At 37.5% G+C, this 19170-nt stretch overlaps 1 protein-coding gene across 4 annotated transcripts in view; it reads left to right on the forward strand.

The window, feature by feature from the left end:
• Window positions 1–18940, forward strand: part of DPP4 (dipeptidyl peptidase 4) — a 35813-nt gene extending 16873 nt beyond the window's left edge. Inside the window, exons 13-27 of one of the 4 annotated variants that reach the window (XR_014948203.1) lie at window positions 2274–2378; window positions 2473–2540; window positions 2719–2772; window positions 3254–3378; window positions 4419–4466; window positions 4951–5049; window positions 6016–6157; window positions 7059–7128; window positions 7697–7891; window positions 8433–8487; window positions 10164–10263; window positions 11567–11631; window positions 16507–16579; window positions 16827–16900; window positions 17739–18940. Coding sequence is in view for 1 of the 4 variants with exons in the window: in XM_015869085.3 (XP_015724571.2) it covers window positions 2274–2378; window positions 2473–2540; window positions 2719–2772; window positions 3254–3378; window positions 4419–4466; window positions 4951–5049; window positions 7059–7128; window positions 7697–7891; window positions 8433–8487; window positions 10164–10263; window positions 11567–11631; window positions 16507–16579; window positions 16827–16900; window positions 17739–17837 (1230 nt within the window). In the remaining 3 variants the exon portion in view is untranslated. The remainder of the gene's footprint in view (window positions 1–2273; window positions 2379–2472; window positions 2541–2718; window positions 2773–3253; window positions 3379–4418; window positions 4467–4950; window positions 5050–6015; window positions 6158–7058; window positions 7129–7696; window positions 7892–8432; window positions 8488–10163; window positions 10264–11566; window positions 11632–16506; window positions 16580–16826; window positions 16901–17738) is intronic. The other 3 variants (XR_014948204.1, XM_015869085.3, XR_014948202.1) reach the window with 3 other exon arrangements.
• Window positions 18941–19170: the final 230 nt, after the last annotated feature.

Raw genomic sequence — 19170 nt, forward strand, 5'->3', positions numbered from 1 at the left:
AAAGCAGAGTGCATATTCCAGGCTTCTTTTTAATTCTGACCTGTTGCTTAGGTAGCAATAGGTAGGAGAGTGAAGGAGTGAGGGAGATTGAGAATTCCCTTTGTATTGGGAGAGCTGTCAGCTATGCTGGTTTGGCTGCTCTCCAGCCTTCATGCCACCTCCAGAATGATCTAGGGAATAAAACATTAGGAAACATGTCCTGTACCCTTCAAACTGAAAAGAAGAAGAGATGTAGAGGACAGGAGTTGATGATAGTTTTTCAAATTCTCCCTGATTTTTTAATTTTTTTTTTAAATTTATTTTTTTATTTTCAGAAGTAAACCATCTCAGGTCCTCCTTAGTTTTGTTTTGTAATTCATTTCTATTTTTTTCCCCCCACCCAAAATACCTACTGGAGAGAACTGGGGACAGGATGCTTATAACTGACCGGATTAAAATTTTCATACGCGTCTGCCAGACCAATTGCTACCGTTTGGATGATGTTTTCCAAGCTGCCTCTCAAATACTTTTGTTCATGGTAGAGAGTAGGCACCTAATGAACTACACAGAAGATCTGGGGGAAGTGAAGCAGAGATGCAAAAGTTCAGACTTGGAGGGAGAAATGAGTTTCAGAGTTTTTATGAGAACACAGAGTACACTTTCCACTCCCGCATTTTCCACACACTGATTATGCTTTAGTCACTAATTCACTTTTGAAGTCAAAAATGAAAGTTTAAAGAAATGCAAAGAGGGAGGCAACAGCAGGGATGAAATCATCCGCAGTATGAAGATGAGAGATCAACCCACCTGCTGTCAAATTTGATATGGAAAGGAAGGCCTTAGCGCTGACACATTTTGCTTCTCTGCAGCAAAGGCTTCACAATTAGACAATGTGATGATCAAGCTGCAGACTTTGTAAACAGTTGTGCAAAATGAGAGGGCAAAATGCGAGTCTGTGCCATTAAACTAGGTTGTTGGTTTTTTTGTTTCTTTTAAAGAGACAACCCACATCTTTAGAAGCTGTTGGAAGGAAAATATGATTTCACTGCATGGTTCTTGGATTAGAGAAGGGAGCAGAAAGTAGGGATGATTGAAGAGGGGGGTAAGAAAGCTATCTTTATACCCTCTTAGTCTTCTACTTAAGGATGATAAAATGACGCCTGACTGATAAGGCATACTTCCAATTATATAAAAGAAAGATATGTGATTCTATGCTTCTATATATGTATGTATATAGACATATATTTCATATGTTCTATGTACAAACTTGCATAAAATTATATATATATATGCACAAAATACATACTTTTTTTGCATGTATTCTCAGGGTTTTTTCCTTTTTTAAATTTTTTTCCAAATGTAGAGATGAAATTGTTGTTAATCAAAGAATGCTCAGGACTTCACAGCCTGTGTTACTGCAATAAGACATCCAGGTCATGAACTCAGTTAGAACCTGCCAGTTGAGCTGGCGAAAAGTCACACTTTGAAAAAGCAAGACTGATAAGGAAAAAGTTAGAAAAACATGTCTGGATATTTTGTGCAAAAATATTACTAACAAAGAAGGTACAATTACCTGGAGCATGTGAGTGAGGGAGATTAAGTTCAGTCAGTGTTTATTTAATGACTGGAGGCAAAGTAGTTTAACTTTCGGTTTCACTCTTCATTTACGCAATAGGTATAATATCTTAGATCATGCCATGTCTATTGGTTAATTAATGTTCAGACACTTTTGATATGTAGAACAGGAATAAGTTCTGCTTCACTTACTCATTTCTCTGTGTTTTTCTCACTACTGTGTGGAGCGCATCCAAAATATGTGCTGTAGAAGGGACCCATTTGTTTCTACCACTCCCATTTGATAACTGAATGGATATTCCTTCATGAACGTAGCATTCCAGTTAGGTTTTGTTAGACATCTCATAATGACCTACTTACTAGTAAAATCCTCTAGAAAAGCAGCTTGTTTTCTTCTTTTAAAGTTCAAAGATTTGTTCGCATAAGAAACTAGGAAAACTTAGAGGAATTCAAATGAGATAAGGATGGGCCTCTGTCATTACCAGAGGGCTAGCACTTAGGAAGTTCTGCCCCCTTTAGGAACAGTGAGATATTTTGTGTGGGTTCACTTTTAAAGTAGTGGCTGCAAGCTCCGCCTACTAAATCAGTAGGCAAAATATCTCAGTGAAATATTGCTTAAAGTATAGAAGCTTCTGCTTAGAGTTATCAAAAACTAAATTTATCATTTTTGTTTTGGAGTTTTGTTGTTTGCTTTAATAGACATCTTTCTTGTGTTCAAGTTTCAGCCATCTGTCCCTTATTTTGCCCCAGACAATGCTACCTACTACAAAATCTTCAGCAACACCAAAGGTTACAAGCACATCCATTACATAAATGGCACTGCGGTAAGTTAGTGGACAACAATTGCTGACTTTTTTTCTGCTGGTGGTCAAGAAGCCTCGCATTCTGTTTTTTGTCTTGCCTTTTTCTCCTCTCCAGGCTCCAGTACCTATTACTGAAGGAAAATGGGAAGTAATCAGCATAGCAGCTGTAACCAAAAATTTTCTGTAAGTATCATAATTAAGCTGTTGCCTCCTAGAAGTGTCTAAACAGACCGGGGGAGAGAACTAGGAGAAGGTGCCATTTAATTCATTAAAAATCTGATCTAAACATGTAAGGTAATCCTTTAAATGTTGTATTTTATTGGAAGTACTTTATCAAAACCAGTATGCTTTGCTTTTCTAGGTACTATGTTAGTAATCAAAATGGTGGGATGCCAGGTGGAAGAAATCTTTACAAGTAAGAAATCTGTTCTGCATTTTGAGTAAAATATCTGCTAATGAAAATGTAATGCTTTCTCTTGGAATTTCTGTGTCAAAGAGTAGGCTGTTCATAGTTTAAAGTACCTGCAGTAGTAGGATATTTAATTAAAATCAATTTAGTAATATAAACTTCAAAGAAAAAAAACAACACAACAAAAATAAGTATAGTATTTTTTTGTAATCTTAGTTATACAGAGGCAAGCAAGCAAGTTGCGCCTGAAGAAAACCTTTCATGCTTTTACTTTTGCTGTGATGATAATCCCAGTATTAACTGAAATTAAAAATTTTAAATCTGCTTGCCTTGCTATTCAAGTCAATAGGATCTTTGCTTTTGAATTTTATCAAATTTCATTTGGTCATCTAATTTTAAAAATATACTTCTGCTCCACATTTTTGTTGGTTTTTGTTTTTTTAATAATAATCTTTCATCTCTGAAATGAAGCTCATCTACTTTGCAGAATGCTCTTGGAAAGCAGTCCAAAATCTACTCAGTGTGTTAGCTGTGATTTGAATCAAGATAGATGCCAGTATTATTCTACTTCCTTCAGCAAAGATGCACAGTATTATCAGCTAAATTGTTTAGGTGAGTACATCCAGAATTAACTGACATAAGTATGACTCACTGTTTCGTTGGGTGGGGAAGTTCACTCTGTCAAGATCTTGATAGGCACTGCATAACGGCCTTATGTGTTGGCACTGGCAGCAGAAGAACTACTCCCTTCAAGGCTTGAAAGCACCTCAGAAAAATTACAAGGTTATAAATTATAGTCCTATCCACTAATGGACCTGAAAAGGGCAGCAAACATTCCTGTTCTGTATGCAAACCTCAGATTTCTCAGGGGCTGCCAGCATAATTAGATGGCATTTGTAATATGATGAAAGTTGTAGTGAGCTACAATTTCTTTAGAGAAAATTGAAAGAACAGTAACACCATATCTTATGGATTAAAATTCTTAATTGCAGTTGTGGTAAAGCAGAGGTAGTACTTTACTTTGGGGCCAGATGGTAGAGAGAAATTTCTCAGTCGATGAGGTGTATGAAGATAGAAAGTCATTGCTAAGCCCTATAGGAGGACTTGCTTCTTTTTTCCAGGCTTTTCCTGTAGAGCACTGCATGCAGTTGTGCTGTCAAAGGGAATGTACTGTGCATGGGGAGCTCTAACAGCAGAAGGGATCTGTAGACTCTGGGAATGGCAGGCCACCGGCTAGGTAAAGAGAAATGCCCTATGTGGGAATGAAATTAAGATAGGTAGCACTGTTCAAGGAAGCCAATGCATGTAATTACATAGTCATATGTTAAGTGCTGGGACTGCAGTCAGACTGCAGTCTGACTAGCACTAGATATAAGGGATAAATGAATCATAGGGTGGGGAAAAACAAAAAATCTTTCTAATATCTCCACTTAACCTGAAAAGCATGTACCTCATAGTCACATGGTTTGCCTGCAAGACAATTTGATTATTTATGTGATGCTTCAGTCTGGGCCCCATTAACTGAAAACAGTATACGCAAAATGGATGAAAATGAATTCTGAGCCTTTGTGGTTCACCCAATTCCAATTACTTTTTCAGAGTTGTTTTTTGAGACAGCATGCAAACATAAAGGTTTTGTGCTCTGTCAACAGGCCCTGGTCTGCCCTTGTCTACTCTGCACAGAAGTAGTGATGATCAAGGTATGTAATTGTCTTAAAATATAATTTCTGTTAAACCAGGTATATGTATTGTAAATTTGTTTTAATTCTTATTGCCTGGTATAATAATTAAAAAGTCAGTTTTATCTGCAATTAAATTTATCCTTTATTTCTCCACTATAGTTAACCACAAGGATAGAGTAAGTAGTTCAGTTTGCAGCTATTAATACTGTATTTATTATCTTACACTGTGCTAGGAGAGAGTAAGTAATCTATGTCTTATTTACTGGACAATTGCTTGGGATTTGTGAATGCCCATTTAGATGGAAAATGTGGAAACTGGCATCCTGGTTTCTAAATTACTGAGGAAAAACTATGCCAAAATCATTGACTGTGAGAGGAAAAACAAAAACTGTGGTAAACTGAGACTACGAAGTAGGTGGCCATCTTTTCAAAGTGATTCATATTCAGAGTAATGGAGTTGAAAACAGTGTTTGAGCTTTGACACTTATGAACTGTTATTTAGTCCTCAGGTACTTGGAAAATAATACTGAACTGGAAAATTCATTGAAAGACATTCAAATGCCTTCAAAACAATTTGGCTCCATTACTATAGGAGGGTACAGTAAGTTCAAAGATGTTTTACTTTTCTTCCCCACTTCACCAAGTCCTTTAAGGTCTTCTGTTAACAGAGCATGAAAGGAAAGATGAGTGTAGAGGACATGTTTGCAGTTATTTGATGCTTAGAAACAAGATGAATATAGGACGTGTACATATATGCATGTGTATATATATTTGCTGAAATGCACAAGCATTCTGACCTAGAATACTTTTTCCATAGTGTGATGTCTCGAAGCTCTCATAATATGACTTTGCTCCATTTTTCCATGATATTTACCTGAAAAATAGTAGAAGACTCTACCAGCAACTTGGAGAAAACAAACAAACAAACAAACAAAAGTAAAAAAAGGAGGCGGAGCAGGCACAACATTTATAAGAATGTTACCTTAAATTCAAAATTCAAGTGGGTCTTAATTGACAGACACAAATTTCTTTGGTTGAAGAAAGCAGGTGCAAGGTGACATACAATTATTATTGAAAAATTTGATAGCCAAGGTGGGAAAGCTTGCAAATTGAAAAGCACTTCAAGATTACCTTTGACTTTCTGCAGGGGATATTTCAGTTGAATAGTCACATTGTTTAAAGCATGTTCATACTCAAGATCACATAAACCAAATCACAAATTGCTAGAAAACAAACTGGTAAAGCTTTGCTCATAGTGCTACTTTGAATTTGCACATCCAGGTACAGACAATTCCTTGGAATGTTCCTAGGCGGAGGAACATCAGATAGGTACCAGGCCTACCACTGCCATTCTATCTGAACTGTTTTTTGGTCAAGCCTTTGCTACTGGCTTTTCTATTCATGACAGGCTCCCTCTTGATAAAATGAATATTCTTTACTTTTATTTTACACACTGAATTGATTTCTGTCATTCCCTGTAACCTGTTCTTTTAGATGCCTCCCACCTTCTGCTGTTACCTTGTTTAATAACAATCTTTATCTTTGTGTTTTCTGTCTTTTATTTTAGTCACATTTTTACTAGGGCTAAAGATGAAATCTTCCAGGAAAGATGGAGGTTTAAAGATGCTCTTCATGCTATCAATTGTGTATTCGTCTTTTTATTCTTCTTTGTTCTTACTCCTTCATCTCATCAGGGTAAAAACTTCTGGGTAAGGGGATTCTATTTTTAATGTCACAAATAGGATAAATAAATTTATTTCTGTAGTCCTAATTCAAGTTCCAAGTCTGCTTGCAAATCAATGTATGTACTTACCAAAGAAATTGACTCCTATGACTGCAACAGTACATAGATGATGCAAAACAAAGAAAATATATATATGTAAATGTTCAATTAAGGCTTAGAATTTTTCAGTGTTTTAATGTATTGCATTTTCCTGTCTGAATAGATTGCTGCGATGCTGTAATACACTCCTCACCATCACTGCAGTGCAATCAATCTTAATTGCTTTGTGCTTCTTTCACAGTGTCCGTTCTTTTAAAATTAATGAGTGAATGGTAAAGCCAGTTCGTTTGCAAAACTTACATTGTGTGAATTTCAAATATTCTCCTAACACTCTGACAGCTTCTGTAGGAAGGGCAACGTGGATGGAACCAGAACAGTGTTGACTGAGGAAATAGTAGATACTTGGTAGTAGATACTTGGGTATGTTTCTGTGATGCTTTACAAACTGCTCTGTAAAGCCTTCGTGGTAGGTTGATAGTATTTAGAATTTTTTTTAGTTTTGGGAGAGAAACTTGAGTACAAAAATATTTTTGAGTTTCTTGTAGAATTCCCCTTGCAGATACTTGCTTAGTTTTACAGGTAAGCTTTATAATGCAGGATAGTGTTAAAGGAATGCATGCTGATGCCTCAGATTGTATTATTTTAGGCATTCTAGTTTCAAACTCTCTTCTAACTTTGCTCTATATATGTATATCTGTGTATGTTAGTACAGTTCAGATGAAGCTACTTTTTTAAGGCAGTGATTCAAATGTGCCCTTATATGAATTGAAATGTATATCAAGTTATTTTACTGGAGCACTGACCAAAGTCACTCTCTTTCCTTTTAGACCTGTGGTATCAAATGATAGTGCCTCCCCATTTCGATACATCAAAGAAGTACCCTCTGCTCCTTGACGTGTAAGTCTTCAACTTAGGTGGGAATGCTGAGTTAATAATCACCTTTGTGTACTTCAAATCCTCTTAATAAGATTGGGAAGCACAGAACTGATGTGTTTTCTAATTACCTCTTGAAGGAGTTTCAATAGAGAATGAAAATAAGAGATTCACCCCAATTTGTGGTAAATTTTCTGCACCATAAGATGATGTTGTGCTTAATAAGAGCATATTTTTGTGAGTGGCAGTGAAGCAGATGTATTCTGTATCTTATTTAAAAGACAGGATGTTAGTGTTAACTTGCTACGTTCTTTGCTCTCATTTCTTTAGGAATATTTTTGATGAAACTACATTTCAAAATGAAACCTTGAATAAGCCATGTATCTGTGATACTGGACTGTTTGGAGCATTGTCTCATTTTGCAAGAACATCCATTGTATCAGCCTTCTGCGTTTGGCTCATATGCCAGTCTTGCCACTTATTCATTCTGTCTAGTTTAAAAGTTTGCACTTCTTGTGCAAATTGTGTTTCAAATGCTATATGAGAGATTGTAAAGAGTAAGTGCTTGAATGCTGTGGGTCTTTTCACCCAGGTACGCGGGACCCTGTAGTCAGAAAGTAGATCATGCCTTCCAGATCAACTGGGCTACGTACCTTGCCAGTACAGAGCAGATCATTGTGGCCAGCTTTGATGGCAGAGGAAGTGGATACCAGGGGGATGAGATCATGCATGCTATAAACCGAAGACTGGGAACCTATGAAGTGGAAGATCAGATTTCAGCAGCCAGGTAAGCCACAGTAAAATGGTCAGTAACTGTGCCTTCTTTTCTGTGCTTATCTCAAAATTATTGGCTAAAACATGGGTAAATTTGTTCATTTTTACTGTCGCTTATATGCCAACTATGATTTTATGCTCAAAAGAAGAGAAGAGTTAATGCTGCAGTAAGTTTGCCATCTTTCTTGTTTTATAGGGATGATAACTGTCATTTAAGGAAAGCACACTAACAACTAATTTGTAGTTTAAATCTTTTCTCCAAGCTTTTTTTGCAACTCACTGAAGTTAATAACACTCTCAGAATTATACGTGGAATTGAAAAAGTGGCAGAGAAGTGGGATGGGGACAACTTGGGATCAGACCTAGTTCTAGCAAATGATACAGATGTCAGTGGATGTGATTTAAGAGTTTTTGCCATAAGGAGTCACTGCTGTGCAGTGGGATATGATTATTCACAGAAGAGAGAGAGGCCAACAAGATGAAAACTAGGCACACCTGTACCATGGCAGATACCTGCAATCCATTCAGTGTTCAATTATTCTGTTTGCTTTTAGAACGTTTTCTGAAATGAGCTTTGTTGATAAGGACAGAATAGCTATTTGGGGTTGGGTAAGTACTCAAAGTTGCTTGGCTGGCTTACTTAATTCTAACAACTAGTTGTTGCACTGCCTCCTGTGGGTGTGATGTATTTGAGTATCAAATGTGAAGTACCTGTGGCGTAGCAGCACAATCCAATATCTTGAACTGATGATGTATGTCATGCCTGTATGCATGAGACATTCCTCATTTGCATTCAGGTGCTTTTGAAAAAGATGGGAGGTTTAGGCTGGAGATTAGAAAAAAAATTTCACACAGAGGGTGGTGGCACACTGGAACAGGCTGTCCAGGGAGATTGTGGATGCCCCATTTCCTGGAGGCATTCAAGGCCAGACTGGATGTGGCTCTTGGCAGTCTGGTCTGGAGGTTGGTGGCAGGAGGATTGAAACTAAATGATCATTGTGGTCCTTTTCAACCCAGGCCATTCTATGATTCAATAATTTTTTTTTTAAGGTCCAAATGTATTGAATAATCTTTTGATATTAATTGGATGACTCCAGATTATACAAATAATAATAATGTAAGGCTGCATGGTATACCTAAATGTACTGTTTGGCTGTGAATATTTTATTTCAGACTAGATTTGGTAGCTATTTGATTCGAGCTCCTTAAACTCTTCTCAGTCTTAGGCTGCAGTTTCATTGTTTGTCTGTTGTTCAGATGGGTGTTTTTTGCGTGCTGGGGGTCATGTGTCCTGGATACCAAACTCATGGGAATTTCTTTCTCTTCGGTTTTTAGATTGTCAGCTTCTCACTAAGTGCATTCATTTTGCCAGGTTATGCAAAGTATTCGTACATGGGTGAATATTAGTCAGTACATGCATTACTTTGCTGATCTCGATGAGAAGACTTAAGTATCGAAGCTGGAGAAAATATTTAAGAGCTTTGAACTAAACCACAGTTCCATCTGCCTGTAATCTGTTCTCAAGGCAAAAATGAGATCCAAAAATCTCTCAAATAGCTCTTCTTTTTGAATGTGGGTGGGCACATTTTCCTAAATAACCTCTTCAAAGTATAGCGAGGGCAGTCATTTGGGAGGTCGGTGACATTGTTTAGGTATCTTGTTGCCTGAATGCTCAAGTGTGTCGGATATTTACTCATCTGCGTATCGGGCTAGACTGTGACTGAATGTTCTGTGCCTAGCAAGAAGTGTCTTGCTGCACAGTTCCTCCCACAGACTCAGCAGAAGATCCTTCACTCCCCAGTCACAGTCTTGCTCTTGACACTTTGTAGGAGAGGAAGTAAGTGAGCTGCCGTAGGGTTGCTCTGAGGGAGCTGTAAATTTTTGGGTGCCCTGGTGCAACTACTCATCAGGCATGTTACGGGCCTCAGCTCTGCTTCCACCTACTTCTCCAGCACGGAGAGGGACACAGTGGTTCAGCAGTGTCTTGTTTCCTGTCTTTCACTGCTGCCTACCGTGCTACCAAACACTGTCATTCTAAGCTGAGTCACAGATCAACGGCATTTGCACCCCTTTGCACAGCAAGCTCTCATTCATCAGAGCCACAGCTGCCATGCACTGTTTGATGTCTGTTTCCCGCACTGTGCAGGCTGAGTGAGATCTGACCCAAATTCAGAATGGAATTCATTAATATGAAAAATGCTGATCCTATAAATGTCTGAACCACTTAGCAGATGGGCCCCATCCTTTTCTTTCCGACTAAAATAACAGCAATGTTTTCTTCTCAGTCTTATGGGGGATATGTGACCTCCATGGTGCTTGGCTCTGGAAGCGGCGTGTTCAAGTGTGGAATAGCAGTTGCCCCTGTGTCACGTTGGCAATATTATGGTATGTGATGGCTTCCTTGTTACAAGGATTCCCATATGTCTTGCAGTGCACATGCTGCAAAGTGTTGACTCATAGTGCGGAACTTTGATTATCTACTAGATGCCATATAAATGCCATTTGGTCTGTTTTTATGAACTCGTGGGTATTGCATTTCAGAATAAAACCAGCTCCCTAAACCTTATTTCCCTTTTAAAAAGTCACATCCACAATTCCAGATAATCTCTGTGACCTTTAATGATGCATAATTTTTATGTTTGTAGTAATACTGTAACATGTCTGCGCATGTATTCCTGAGCTGCCACATGTTCTGAGGTACTGAGATCAGTACTGAATATACTTTGTGTTATTCAAGATGCTACTTTAAAAAAAAAAAAACAAAAAAACAGAACTGTGTGACCTAAAATCAAACTTAGGTTGCAAACCACTCTCCCAAAATGATAATCAAATTTGCATCCCTTTTGTTTTTGTGAGTTTTTGTCTTCCTTTTAAGAATGTAAAATTTGGGAATGACAAATTTAATTTTATACGCAGGTTGATGTGAGGAAAAGCTGAACAATTGGACACGTCTGTACAAGCTTCTGGGCTGTAGTTTATAAGGTTGTGAGACACATGAGGCTATAAATATGGTTTTAGAGGGAACTTCCTCCCAGATAATAACGTATAGTTAACAGTACAGTATGTGTTAGTACAGTGTGGCAGTCTTTTAACATTTCTCTCGTTCAGCAGGAAAAAATTGACAACACTGACAAGAAATCAAATGGACATTAAAATGTGTTGACATAACAAACATTGGTTTGTATGGTTAAAATAAAGCAGTAAATCTGCAAAAGTAATAGGATATCATACTGAAAAATCTGAGGAAAACTAAATATTAAATTTTGACTATATGTAAGATAGAGCCCATCTGAGTCCTAAGCTACTTCTACATTTCATATTATACATTTTAAGCAATAAATGTTTAGATAAAAAATGTAATATATTTTTTAAAATGCTCGTTATTTATTGAACAACTTTAGCAACTATTTCTTAGGCTTATTGGAAGAATAACAATAAGGTAATGTTGACATAAAGTACTTCATTAATATTCAACATTCGAGTGTCCATGGCAACCACAAGATTAAATACTCTGAATAATAATGTCTACCTACATGGCTCACTGTGGAAAACTTGGTTTTTATCTTCCATCTCTTTTTAATTTCCAGTGTTCATTCTTATTGTGTCTTATCTCTGTGTGAAATGTCTGGCAGACAGAAATATTGGAAATTAAGTAGTACATTCTATTTGTTGTTGGTTTTAATTACAGACTCAATATACACAGAGCGATACATGGGCCTTCCTACAGAAAGTGATAACCTGAGAAACTATAATGTAAGAAATCACTTAATTTCATTTTTAAGTATGGTCTTTCTCTCCTAAGCTGTTCTTTGTACAGTTTTATTGCATCCCTGTGTGAAGAATTAAGTTTGTTTCTTCATTCCAGTGTTAATGATTGCATTCTACTTTTAGAGGTTTTAGTCTCATGCTTTTGGATTTGAATGAGGCAGTTACTCCTTGCTGTATAGCGTGGGCTCTCTGTTGTTTGGTTTATTCATTTTTGTTGAGTTTTATTTCTTTTACATTCAGTTCTGTTTGGCTACTATGCAGACTGTAAAATAAGCTGTAAATCTGTTTTATTTCAATCACTAAGAAACAAAGTTGTTTCAATATGCTCATGGGCAAACTATGTATTATCTGTACCCTCCTACCCTCCCACCCTCGCCAGCCCCCCCCCTCCCTCCCCCCCCAAAAAAAACAACAAAAACACAACAACCAACCAAACAAAAAAGAAGCCTCAAACATTTCCGCCAGAACAAATCTGCTCCAGTTTTCTCTGAAATTTAATTAAAAAGCGTGGCTATAATGCAAACTTTCCAACTTTGGAAGCTGTAAGCTGTATTCAGGTATTTGGAAACCTTTACAGGTAGGCAAGCCTGTTAGTACTCTGTGCATACAAATACACTGCAGACCAACTGAGAGCCAACTTGGTGCTGGAACTGTGGCCTCATCTCTATGAATATAGGGTTTCTGAACACTGATGGAAAGTAACAGATGTTTGTCCAGAAATTAGGGAATTTCCAGGCAAGAGAACGAAAACAAAATACCTGTGGATTTTTGCTTCATTGTACAGAGAAATTTCTGATGGATGAGTGATGTTTACCCATGGTATTCCAGCAGCTTTTTGTTGCTTAAAGGGCTTTTTGAAACTGCGGGCACCTGAGAGTATGGCAGAGCTGCCCAAACGTTCTGTAAGGCTTTGTTAAGTTCCTGATTGAGGTGGAAATACACTGACTATTGGAGAACAGAGAGTGATCTGTGGGGTACTTTGTTATTATGGCATTTCATGGTGATGCTTAGCCATAATTAGGTTGGAAGCAGACATAAGTGTTATAGAAAAAGAGATGGGGCATTCTCTCTGTTTAGCTTGGTAAATCAGTTTGATTCTTTTTACCCCCACCACCCCCCGCCCCCAAGGTGCAATCAATCGTATGTCATTTCAATATTATGAGGTGGGGAAGAAAGAGTGACTTGAAAGCATGTAAAACATATGATAACATACACTGAAATAAAGACCGAAGTGCCTGTTTTGATATACTACTGCAGTGATCTAATTTGTGAACTGCTGTATTAGCTGAGGAAATCAGAACTGATTGCAGGGTGATTGTCTTCTGTGTCCATCTCTAATAGGCGAACCGCTTGGACCCAGCAGGGCTGACCAGCAACCTTGCAGCAGCCTGCCTGCTTTTTTCCAAATACAGTTCTTGATGGCAGTGGGAACAGTAGGAGGTCTGTGAGGTAGCAGAGTAAATAGAAGTTACTGTCGTTGTGCAGAACGAACGTTAACGCTCTGGGTGCACAAAGTCATTCACCAGCTTCACGGCACAGATGGCAACAGAGGACTGTTTAATCCTTTCAAGCCAGGAGTCGGATTTTCTTGGCATAGTATTCATTGCTGGCAATGGCCACGTTGAAACTGCCAGTACCAAAGAGCTAAAGGTTTCAAATGTGTTACTCTGAGGACTAATTGGGGAGAATGGTGGCTAGATGGAGGAGGGGCATTTGCACAGATCAGATTGTCGCACTTATTGCTTCTTCTAGAGATAGGAAAATTTGACTTAAGTCTTCATGTATTGCTGAAAGCTCCAAATAACACATTACTTGGAATTTGCTTTTCCACATAAACCTTGAGGGTGAGTAGCTTTAGAGGTGGGTTTGTTGTTTTTCATATAGCAACAATGAACGGGTCTTGGGATGTTGTTGCTGTTGAAGACCTTTTCTGACCTCCACCCACCATGTTTCTCTGGCTTATAGCCCCTTCCTTCGGTGTCTCAGGCCCAATAAATCTGCTCCTGGCCCCTTACTGAAGCAGAAGGCCAACTCCTGCACAGTGTTGTTCAGTAAAATAAGTAATGAGAAGCTCTTCTAGCTAAAGCTGTTAAAAACATGTTAACTTCATACTGTCAGGTTTACATGACGCATGATGTATTCCCCATTCTTCTGCATCCACTAGGAAGCAGGTTTGAGAATGAAAGACTGCACAAACCTTGTACTGTGTGACCTAATTTAAAAGAAAGGGGGCATGTGCACACCTGTTGAGAACCAGTGTATGTTATGAATGTATCATCTCAAGAAACTGCATCTAATGGTGCTGAGAGGTACACCCTGCCTATGTATTCTATGATGTTAGATCCCACATTTATTGATGGATGAAATCTGGTGTTCAGTTAACAGGCTGAAGGATGTTTCATGGTCCTCCCTGTAGGGTACTTAGATATGATTAGTGCCACTTAAGGGTTATGAGGTATTAAAAGTTGTCACTTCATAAAAGACAGTCATGAGCATGGGTAGGACTCCCACTATAAGCACGGAAACACGAGTACAGGTCTTAGGCTGAATGGCAGAAACTTCATCTGATGTCAGAAATGTCCCTGATGTAAAGTACTGAAGGCTAAAGTAGGCTGGAGCTTTGCCGGTCAGATGTAGTAGCCACGTAAAGCATACCAAAGAGACTGTTCAACTTGTGAGATTATTTTGCAGTTCACTCTGAATTTGATATGCTTTTGGCAAGTGTTTGAAACAGTCATAGATTTGGCAATCTTTTTCTAGCAGATTTGAAATGTTCAGTCCTTAAGAACTGCTGCATCATTAGGTTATGCAAAACAGGGTACAATTTTGTAAATATGCCATCTTGTACTGGTTTGACATTTGTTCTATTATCTGAGAATATGCTTAAAGGGAGAGAGACCTTCAATTTCAGCCAAACCTTAACTTGTTTGTTGAGTGCTGATAAAATGTTGACTGCTGTGTGATCTTTAGAAAAGCCAGTTACACTCAGCAGGGCCTAATTCTCAGTACTTTCACACAGCCCATTTTCAGACTCTTTGCCATGAAGGCATAACTGTGAAAAGGAAAGAATAAACTACATTGCATTTACATACAGTTCACCTGGGGTTTGTTCAGCTATTTCAGCTGTGGCTCAAGTTGTGATTGTGTCTAACTTTGGACTGTTTGCTATTGTGACATCTCTTTTATCATTTATTTAGGAAGGGGTGGGGTGGCAGAAATGTTGTAAAAACAGAAAAGTATTGACCCCACAATTTAAGGAAAGGGAAGGCACTATGTGTTACATATTAGTACAGCAAGTGATAAATGACTTAGAAAAAGAAATGTGTCCTTTTGCATGTGCTTTCTTTCTGAAGAATTTTACAGCTTTATTTTGTTTAGTGATTGGAGACAAAAAGAAATGATATGCACTTCTTAAAACTGCTTCTGGAATGTTAAATTCTGAAAGTTGTAGACCAAATAAGGCTTCCATGCATAGGTTTGCCATCCTTTAAACTAAACCAGCATTTATCTGCTGGAAGAAAGCTTCTAAAGATAATCTATCAAGTTCTCTTCCATGCCTATGAAAAGTGTTTCATTCAAAGGATACTGCCTGTGTCATTTTCTTTTTCATACACTGGTTGGCTGCAGTAGTAGTGCTCCTGGTTTAATGTTCCCTCAGATTCTGGCACTCTTACTTAGCTATCCGTACTCTCATATTGGTGTGTTTCAATGAGTGGTGTCATGTTTCCAATGTGCACAGCCTTTTATGCATTTGATGAGGCTCCTGTTGAACTGCAGCCTTTCATTATGAAAAGATGGCAAATGCAGTGTCTCATGCTTGAGGTGTTTTGTTTGGTTGGTTTGCTTGCTCCTACTGGGCTCAATCTTTAAATATGACTAAATTACTACAAACGAGAGGTTGGGTATGATATTTTGCTATGACAAAAGGAATTTAATATTAATACTTTCTTTAAAGATGCATTATATTATCAAGAAATGGAAAAGTTTCTATTATTTCCTCTCCTCTCATCCTCATGGCAAAATGTTATCCTATTCCCTTTCCTTGCCCAAATGCAGTTTCTGCTGTCTTTACTTTCCCCATTCCTTAGTACCTGGTCACAATAAAAACCCAGTTATTATCTGCTAAACATCTGTGTCACTATTTTCAATTTGTTGATTAATGTCAATTGCTGATTTTAATTTTTTTTCCCATTGCCATATTTATTTTCTTGTAATTTCCAAATTGCAGATTGACTTTTACTTTTTTTTTTTTTTTTTTTTTTGTCTTGTGAGGTTTTTTTGGTCAGGCACGTCTGTATTATACTTAGAGGAGGTCATTGTTCTAAACTTCTGAGACATATTTACTTGAGCATGATGACATACATACACACACACATATACAAGCTCTGCAGGCTTAGCTACAGGTAGACTGTAGCGTACATGTTTGTGAGGAAAATGATGTGTGTAGTCTGTAATATCTTCTCCTTTCTATCATAGGGTGCACTGTTGCCATGGCAACATTTTTAACTTGCCTGCAGTAGCACAGAAAACCAATGATAAGTGGTGTGCTGCAGGCTAACAACATGCTAGCAAAGCATTAAAGGTGTATCTCTCTCACAAAACTCTTCCCCTCTGGGCTTGCTTGTCACTTTGCAGATGTAACCTTTGGCAATAATTGCAGACCGGTGCAGAAAGGTTCAAGTGTGAGCACAGTGCTGTTGGATATGTGAATATGCTACTCTGGGGGAGGAGGGCAAGGGTTGTTAGTTTTGTCTGAAGAACCCCAGACTGTGTCAACAGGAATCAAAGTCAGTTGGTAGCAGATAATCATCTAACAAATAGCACCTTTTTTTTTTCTTTTTTCCTATTCTTTAATTTCAGAGTTCAACAGTAATGGCCAGAGCTGAAAAATTCAAGGAAGTTGAGTATCTCCTTATCCATGGAACAGCAGATGGTGAGTTGCAGTTAATTAGACATTTTAGTATTACAGACAGGTTTGCAATTCTACTACTGACAAAACAAAAGCATGAAGGGGCAAGGCTGTTACATCTACGTCAATAAAATAATACAGCTTTATCGTACTAATCTGTGTCTCAGTCAGCAGCGCTGGGGAATCTGTTCAATTGTTTTCCTTTTTTCCTCCCTTAATATTACAGAAACAAATTTTGTTTATCTTTTCCATTTTTTCTTCCATTTTTCAGATAATGTTCACTTTCAGCAAGCAGCTCAGATTTCCAAAGCTCTTGTTGATGCTGAAGTGGATTTCCAGGCAATGGTATGGTTGTGGGCTTTTTTTTATTATCATATGAATGGACTTGTATTATGAGAATGATGCCAATAGTTCCCTCTAGTTAGGTAGAAAACAATTGTTGTCTCAAACCAAAGTTTACATATTTGTATTTCATGTTCAGTAATTGAAATGATAACATAACTCTCCATATATCTACTATATAAGAACAAAAAATACTGCAGTTTCTTCCATTTTATTTTTCTGTATTCTCACTTCAGCCAAGCCAGTCCCAGTCTTAGAAATAGCTCACTCAATAGTATAATTTCTATATAAGTAAAAGTAAACTTCAGGTAAGTTCTTTTCTTTACCCAAGATAAACTTCTAGCATTCCTATTGGACTCATAAAGACAGAGCAGTTATTTGCCCAGTCTTACACTGTGCATGGAAATTCCCAGAGAAAAGGTAGCTGTGCTTCCTTTTCTACTTGTTCACAGCCCTCGAGCAACAGTGGAATAAATACAAAAATGAAGCCAAGTGTGCAGCACTGTATGGTCTGTCCTTCAGCAGGGATAACAATATAGTGAGAAGGGACACCATTCTGAACTGAGAAACTGCATCTAGCTTACAAGAGGACAAGTAATGTACTTTTTTTATGCACTTCTAACATGAGTAGCTGCTGTATCCTACACAGTAAGCAGGAACAGAAATCACTACAGCTTCCTGCTATGATTGTCTTTGCTGAATTAGCCTCATAGTGGATGGCTGTTTTGTTTTGGTGGTTGTTGTTGTTTATTTTGTTTTAATCTGCTTTTATGTCTGTTGTTTAATTTATATGGCTTGTGTGTAGCTAGAGGTAACAGTCTCTGTATTTTCTTTCCTGCAGTGGTATACTGACAAAGACCACAGCATCAGCGGTCAAGCACATAAACACATTTATACCCACATGAGCCATTTCATAAAGCAGTGTTTCTCACTGCCCTAGGAAAGCAAGGACACCACCCTTTTGCTTGTTAGTGATGGTATTTCTCCAGAAAACTCCTTTCATGTACACTGAGCCAGTATAAACTTTCAAGAGTTAAGATAGCAGAGGGGAGTCAGCTCTTGGGATACCTGAGGATACAATGAATCTTAATAATGATTTCTGTTGCCAAGCAACCATTGCATTTTTGATTGTTTAATCAAGTCATTAACATCACCAGAATGTATGTAAGTAGGTTGCAGACTTCTAGAAAGCACAGTACTTACTTGAATCAGGAACTTACGATTTGATATTTCAATCTTTAAATAAATAAAATGCATACCTCCAGATTTTCTACCAGTGTAATGAGCACTGAAAATAACGTCAAAGAAGAACTCAAATAATCATTATGTTTCTCTCCAAAAAGGATTATTTCTATGAAAATACTGATAAAACTTTGAACAGATTTTGCTGAAATTATCTAATGCCTGATCAGTGCTTATAATAGAAATATATCAGTAATACTGCAACATTAATAATTTCTGTACAGAATAAGAGCGTTTACTTCAGATCCTTGAGTTATTATTTAACTGCAAACTCTTGGATTACAGTTGCAGAATCTTGCATGGAAAGCATACAACCAGCTTTTACCAGAGATTTTTGAATGATACTTAAATTTAGTGTTGCTGGTTTGTTTCCTATCAGTACTGTGATATTTACTTACTTTGTAGGCAAAGTGGTGCTGCTGTGGAAACCTGCACTGGTACTCTAGCAGATCATAGTTATTTTTCTATGGGAAAGAAGTCTTTATTTAAAATAAATAAATAATAATAATATAATCCTTTTTACCTACAAGTAAATGATATTCCTTTACATCTATTAAGCAAGGACTGGACTGTAGCTCTCACATGATCATGGTATTTAGCAAACCTGCCTTATTCCTTGTAGCCTACCTTTAAACTTCTGCTTTACCTTCAGCACTCCAGGTGGGCTTCTCCTGCTAAAGAGTAAGAATGATTTTTTCTTCATTTCACATAAATAGTACAAGAGGGTTGCATTTTTTCTAAACAAAATAAAAATAAAAAATGTGCTGCTTAAATTAATAAATAATCATTAAGTTTTGAAAAGTTGTGTATTCTGTATCACTGAAAATTCTGCTTAAGAAATCTGTTCCTGGAATTCACATATTTTTGTAACATTCTAAGAGAGACTTACAGTGAAGTTTCAGTTTTTGTTTAATGGTGGGAGGTGATAAGCATACAGTTTATTGATATTCAATGTCCATAAGTGATAGCATGTTTCTATTGTGAGTTACAGGTGATACCAGGTGTGAATGATTACTTAAACAGGTAGATAA

The sequence above is a fragment of the Coturnix japonica genome, chromosome 7 (assembly GCF_054131305.1).
Source record: "Coturnix japonica strain WE chromosome 7, WE-NBRP24, whole genome shotgun sequence".
NCBI classification, from domain to species: domain Eukaryota; kingdom Metazoa; phylum Chordata; class Aves; order Galliformes; family Phasianidae; genus Coturnix; species Coturnix japonica.